Source organism: Rhinopithecus bieti, unplaced genomic scaffold (genome assembly GCF_001698545.2).
Source record: "Rhinopithecus bieti isolate Rb0 unplaced genomic scaffold, ASM169854v2 scaffold_55059, whole genome shotgun sequence".
Taxonomy (NCBI): Eukaryota; Metazoa; Chordata; class Mammalia; order Primates; family Cercopithecidae; genus Rhinopithecus; species Rhinopithecus bieti.
The window spans coordinates 126361-133599 of record NW_016821598.1 but is presented as its reverse complement, the minus strand read 5'-3'; the positions used below and the strand labels follow the sequence as shown (position 1 = coordinate 133599).

The 7239-nt window shown below is 40.1% G+C and overlaps 1 protein-coding gene across 1 annotated transcript in view; it reads right to left on the bottom strand.

The window, feature by feature from the left end:
• The window catches only part of LOC108520899 (pyroglutamylated RFamide peptide receptor-like), a 59634-nt gene that overhangs the window by 9446 nt on the left and 42949 nt on the right, over positions 1–7239 (bottom strand). The window contains 2 exon segments of the mRNA XM_017860458.1: positions 1198–1259; positions 4854–5012. Of these exon segments, the coding sequence (XP_017715947.1) occupies positions 1198–1259; positions 4854–5012 (221 nt within the window).

Below are 7239 nucleotides of genomic sequence, written 5' to 3'. Positions count from 1 at the left end.
AGGGGAGAGAAAAAGAAACACAAGGAGAGGAAATAGAGAAGAAGCTGACCATAATTCCTTCACATTTCTAGGCCTGAAAACTATTCACACTGAGGGAAGGGAAAAATTGCAAATTGATTAAATAAGAGTATGGATTTATGTAATTCTATTCCTGGACAGGACAGTTTAATAACAAAACTCACACTATTCTTGTGAGTGAAAGTGACCAGAGAAATTTTATTATCTGACTGGAAGAGTTGCTCAAGATTTTTTCATCCATATTTCACCAAGAGGACTAAAAAGGTCCTTAGATGCATTTTTACAGCTATCAAGGGAAAAAATAAAATTATTTTCTGCTCTCGTCTGTGGAGTCCAGCTCATTCAATAAATTAGTTACATGAAAAAAAAAATCAGGCTACTTTTTGAATGTTCTCTTATCTTAGGCTCATTTGTTATCCTTGAGGATGACATGACACGGACCGTAAAGTTTCACATTTGCCTATCTCTATTTTAAAAGGTACAAAGGGATAAATCATTTAAAACTTATCTTAGGGGGTATGTGAGCAACCCCCTAGTGTCTTTGAAAATTGCTGCCTGGGTAGATCACCTATGCAAGACATGTTAAAGTTCACCCTAACAGACAGGCTGGGCTGTCTGAAACCAACTCAGCACTCTCCTTCCTGTGAATCCCCATGCATGGCTGGGCCTGTCTGACAAAGGTGTGGGGAAAGGAGAGAGGCTGAATAAGATGATCTCCTGACATGTTTCCCGTTAGAATTTCAATGTGTCAATGAATAGGAGGCAGGTAAGAAAAGACTTATGAGAGTCAACTAAGTAGATAATTTATTACAATTTTTTTATGTGACTTAAAAATAAAAGAAAAACTTAGAGCAATCATTCAACTCTTAAAATGTAACAAAACATTTGGGGACACTGGGAAAAACATGCTCAGCTTGCAGGAAAATGTAGAAACTGACCTGTGTATTTTTTGAAAATTGTATTTTAAGCATTAGAGTCCTAACTATATCAGGAAGAGCAAGGTAAAACAGAGAAAATGAACCTTAAAAAATCATTTTATTCCACTTGAAAGACCTCCAGTGAAATAGCTGAGGTCATACAAATTTGCTGTATTGCTCATGCAGGAAGGAAAATAATTACAATTAAGAGGGGTGAGAAAATAGTTCAACAATATGATTATCCATCCCAGCTGGAGTCTACCTCAAGTTGTTGCACGTGCCACATGGGTGATCCTACGATGACTGCCACCAGCCAGACCACACCTGTAAAAGTGTTAAAGTCATCAGAGTATGACACATCTATGCAAAATTATCTAACCATCAAGATTCCTTATAGGAGGGCAGCTGTTCTCTGCCCTAGGGTAGTGCCATGGTCTCTCCCGAGGTTCATGCTTCCACTCTTTCACCATCCTCAAAACTGCTGCTGGAATAAACTCCCTAAAACAAGTTTTAAATGTTTAATAGTGTTCCATTGCCTACAAGATAAAACCCAGTTTCCTTAGCATGGCCCATGAGGTTCTCTACCATCTCAATTGCCCATGAGGTTCTCTACCATCTCAATTGCCTGCCTCTCCTCTTTCATTTCAGTCCATGCTATTCACACTGCAGTCCTCTACTGAGGAGTCTGCAGTGCTGGTTTCAGTTCCCGTATCCCAGAATGCACTGTGCCACTCCCTGGCCACCCTATTCCCAGTGTCTATCTGTGGACTCATTTTCCAGGACTTGACTCAGAAATCACATTCTCTGGGGAACCTTTGAAGGCTACTGCTATTTCCAAATAAACTGACTACTAATTCCCTGTTGTCTCTACATGCCTGCTAGCGCAGTGTCTTGGTTGCCCTTACTGACTTCTCAACTCCCTACAAATTCATTGAAAGCAAACACAATGCCATTTATTTTTGTGTTTCCTCAAACAAGAGTCCTAGGAAAATTCCTGGCCCTCTGTAGGGGCTGATCTATGTTTGTGGAATGGATGAATAATTTTAAACATGGCATGGACCACTCTCTATCACCTCTTTTTAAAATCAAATGTACATTTATCTTAAGCACCATCACATGGGCATTATTTTCTTATTTAGAAAACAAACACTGATAACTTCAGAAACCAGAATGCTCTTTCCAAATTTCCTGTCTTCGACAAACTTGTTGAGAGGGATTGCTTTAATGATGTACTCTTAGAAAAGAAAAAAAGGGATTAACTACGAACAACAATTTCAACCCATGTGTTTTAACAGACGTGGAAAAGGACAGAACCAAGAGCCCCAACTTTGATTTGGGGGAAAAGTTTCCAGCTCGAACTCTGTTTGTTCTTTCTACATTGGGTGGAATGTTAAGAACACAGTTTATTGCTTTGGGTTTCAATGACTCAATTAAGCCATAATTGGGGTTTATTATAAAGAAACACATAATCTGGTGCTGCCTATAAAAATTCATCATGATCCAATGATACCTGGCAGCTGTAGGACTCACAGGTCTGTCTGCCTGGCTGTCTCTATTTCTCACTCTCTCTTTCTCTTTTCTGTCTCCCTATTACCATACACATCTGTTCTATTTTAATCACACATAGTTATCTTATGTCCAATCATTTTTCTGGACTTTAGTACAAATTCTGGAGGAACTGAGTCTAATGTGTATAGCTCATTGCCTACCTTCCTGGACGGTTCTGAGATAGAAGGGCTACAGTTAGATGAACAATACTGACACAGTGACCACATCTGGGCCAGAAAGCCTGGAGGATCTAGGCCAAGCTTGTCCAATCTGCATGTGGCCTAGGAAGGCTTTGGATGTGGCCCAACACAAATTTGTAAACTTTTTAAAAATATTATGAGTTTTTTGCGATATATTTTTAAAGTCATCAGCTATCATTAGTGTTCGTGTATTTTATGTGTAGCACAAGACAATTCTCCTTCTTCCAATATGGCCCAGGGAAGCCAAAAGATTGGACATCCTCTGTCTAGGTCTAGGCAATCTCAGCTGGAAGGAGGAATGGGACGTGACAGACAAACAGTGACTGACAAGGCTGGGTCACAGTGTGACAGAGCTACAGGAGACATTAGACAATAGTTCACAAAAGCCCCCATGGCGAGATGAGTCTAGTTGATTTTAAAACCTCCTTGTTTCCTATGTCTCTTTTGAGTAGGAACTCCCTTGACTGCCTATTATCAACTATGCTTTGAGATGTTGTCACTCTCGCCAGTTCTCTTTCCTTTAAATAACTCCCCTCCTCCATGTAATCCTTTCCTTACTCACTTTCCATCCCCACATGCTGTTTTCAGGTGTTATGATGTTGGAAGGATGTCAATTATTAAGAGCCCAGAAATTCTGAATTCTTAGTAGGAAAGATATGACATGAAATTAAAACCAACTAAAACTAACACCTTTCTCCCCTAATGATTTAGCTATTATTTTCAAGCTATTTAAAATGACTTTAGCATTGCAAAGCCTGCAGAGGTTCTTTCTGTAATTCCACAGCCCAATACTGGCTAAATTCTTACAGTAGAAATAAATGTTTACTCATTCTTCTCAAGTGAGATATTAGTAAAAATTGCTTTACTCGATTATCACATTAGTTGCTTGCTACACCTCTGGTTATTTGCTATATTAAATTCAAACCACTGTGAAGCACATTAAGGTTTTAAATGGCTCAATTATAATTACTGAATAGAGAAATGCTTCCATTTTACTGTGTTAGACCTTAGGGCATTGCTTCAAATTTACCATTTACCATGAGTTTTGTGTTCATTGTGACTTGCTGACTCAGTAACAATTACAGCAAGCTGATGATCCAGCAATGCCTAAAGCAAAAGTATGAAGTGGGTGGAATGTGCCTTTGCCAGGCATCCCCAGCACTCAGAACCCACTGTTCTCATGTACCCTGTCACTTTCTACCCTTGTGTACTCATCACAAGGGCAGCACCCCTGTTCTCCACTTTTCTAAAAACACATTTCCTGCTCCCTATCATTATCAACCTGCCTGGCCAGGTGCAGTGGCTTACACCTGTAATCCTAGTACTTTGGGAGGCCAAGAAGTACAAGGAGAGGCTGAGGGGGAATGGCTTGAGCACAGGAGTTCAAGACCAGCCTGGGAAACATAGAGAGACCCCGTTCCTACCAAAAATAAAGAAATTAGCTGCGTGTGGTGGTGAGAACCTGTGGTCCCAGCTACTTGGGAGGCTGAGGTGGGAAGATCATTTGAGCTTGGGCGGCTGAGGCTGCAGTGAGTTGTGATCACACTACTGCACTCCAGCCTGGGCTATAGAATGAGACCCTGCCTAAAAAAGAAAAAAAAAATTGACCTGCCCTTGTTAGCTTAACTTAGAGTCTTCTTATCTCAAGTTGATAATTCCCAGCTGGGCGTAGTGGCTCATGCCTGTAATCACAGCACTTTGGGAGGCTGAGGCAGGAGGATCACTTCAGCCCAGATGTTTGAGACCAGCCTGGGCAATGTAGTGTCAACTACATTGTAGTGTACATTGTACTACAATGTAGTGTCTTTAGAGACACTCTGTCTCTAAAGAAAAAAAAAAAGGACAGTTCTCAATCTAATGAACTAACGTTCATTAATGTGGCATTGCCACTGATAGGTTGTCTTAGATTAGCCGAACGTAGTGCTCAAACATTAAAGACGTAAACTGAAAAAGTATATCCAAAATGATACGTTTTCAGTGCTGAGGTTAGCCTAAAAGAGAGATGATGTGGAGGTGGAGGCAAACAGGGAAAGCACTGAAACTCTCAAATTATATTCCAATGCCTACAAGTTAGATAAGAAGCTACTCTTCTATTTTAAAAATATGGTTCTCTTTATTCTGTAATGAAAAATGTCACTCACACTGCCATTGGCACATCCAGTGGCCTCACCTAGCATTGTGAAAGCCCTTCAGTTGGTGTATTGCCACTTCATTTTAAAAGGATGCACAAGTCCCTGGTGCCTTTCCACAGCAATACAGGTCATAGTGAGGATTTCTGTCACAACAGCGGTAGACTGGACAAATGGCACCATCTTGCAGATGAAAGCACCTGCAGCAAGGAAATAGGACAAATCATACATCAAAACAAAAAGAATAAAGGTTTCATCTGTGTCTTTGTAATTATCACAATCAGTTCATTCTGAGCCTCTGCCAAAAAGTTTGATAACTGTAATTACACTGTAGACACAAATAATTGAAAAGTGTTGCATTGGCTTATCTTTCTCCCTCTAACTGAATTCTACATTCCTAAATGCTATGCAATTATGTATAATAAGACAACGAGAGGACAAATCCGTATCTAGCCATAGAAACAGCGGAAAAAAGCAATATGACCTTTGCTTGGGGAAGAGCAAAATCATTGTGAACTGGCCGCCTGGGCTCTACACTACAGAGTAATCTTTGACTCTCTGTTTTCTTTTGGCTTCCTGTCAGATCACAACAAAGGAATAGTTCTCATCAAAGACTCCCATATTTCTTCTTTTATCATTTATTCTCCTTTGGCTCCCTGTCTAAGACTTAATATATGTATTACACCATTACACTCCAAACTGATTTTACTTTCTCTAATGCAACGGTCTCAAACTGGTAGCCACTAGGCAAGATTTGGCTTGAAAACATCCTTTATTTGGTTTACATAATAGTTTAAAATATTTGTCAATCTTTTAAAATGTTTATACTATCAGCCTGGCCTCTTTACCATCTGGATTTGTGAGTCTTGGTCTGGCACCTCTGGTCTTGAACCCATGCTACTGGCTGCTACCAAATTCATGATTCTCAGCTACCAGAGAATCATAAACTCAGGGAATATGAAGTTGGAAGACTCATCAGAGGTTATCTAGTCCTAGTTTATACCAAAAGCAGAAATTCTCTCTTCAACTTCTCTCTGAAATGCTCTGCTGAGCTCTGCTTAAACACAGGTTGAGCATCTCTAATCCCAAAATCTGAAATGCTCTAAAACCCAAAGCTTTTTTGAGTGCTGATATGATGCCATAAGTAGAAAATTCCACATCTTCCCTCATGTGACAAGTCACAGTCAAAACACACAAAATTATTTAATATATTGTACACAACCACCTTAAGGCTATGTGTGTAAGGTATATAAGAAGCATAAATGAATTTCATGTGTAGACTTTGGTCTCATTGCCAAGATATCTTATTATGTCTATACAAATATTTCAACATTCCAAAAAATCTGAAATCTCAAACACCTCTGGTCTCAAGCATTTCAGAGAAGGAATACTCCATGAGAGGTCTCCTTACTTTCATAGCCCTGCTTCAGGTCTTTGCACGGCTTTTCCAGCTCCTTGGAATGCTCTTCCCTGAGATCACTCCCCCACATCCTTCCCTGAAGTCTGCTCAAATGTCACTGTGATGGCTAACTCTATGTGTCCAGTTGCCTGGCTTAAGGAATACCCAGACAGATAGCAAAATGTACTTCTGGGTATGCCTGCGAGGGTGTTTCCAGAAGAGATGAGCATTTGAATCAGAAATGAGTGGAGAAGATCCTCCCTTCCCAGTGTGGTTGGGCAGCATCCAATCCACTGAAGGCGTGAATAGAACACAAAGGCACAGGAAGGGTGAATTTGCTCTCTGCTGAAACTGGAACGTGCACCTTCCCCCTGCCCTTTGACATCAATGCTCCTGGTTCCCACACACACCTTCTGACTCAGACTGGGACCTACACACACAGCTCCCCAGGCTCTCGGGCCTGCAAGCTTGAACTGGATCTCCACCACTGGCTTTCCTGGGCATCTAGGTGGCAGATAGTGGGTCATGGAACTTCCTAGTGTCTGCAATTGAGTGAGTCAATCCCTCATAATTAATCTCTCCTAAATATCTCCAAATATCTTACTGGTTCTGTTTCTCTGTAGAGCCCTGACTAATACAGTCACCTTCTCAATGAGGCTGACCTACTCTAACAATCATATTTGTAATGGAGCCTGTCCCATTCCCTATCTCCTCTCATTCCTCATCTCTTGTATTCTACTTTTTTCCCATAACTCTTTCACATGTTAACATACTGATATATAATATATATGCTGCTAATTTCTTTTTTATTTTTATTATTTTATTGTTTTATTATTTATTTACCCCTACTAAAATATAGATAATGCCCGAGCAATAATTTTTGTCTATTTTTTTCACTGATGTATTCCCAGCTTTAAGAATGGAAAATTGGCTAGCCATAAGTAGAAAGCTGAAACTGGATCCTTTCCTTACCCCTTATACGAAGATTAATTCAAGATGGATTAGAGACTTAAGTGTTAGACCTAATA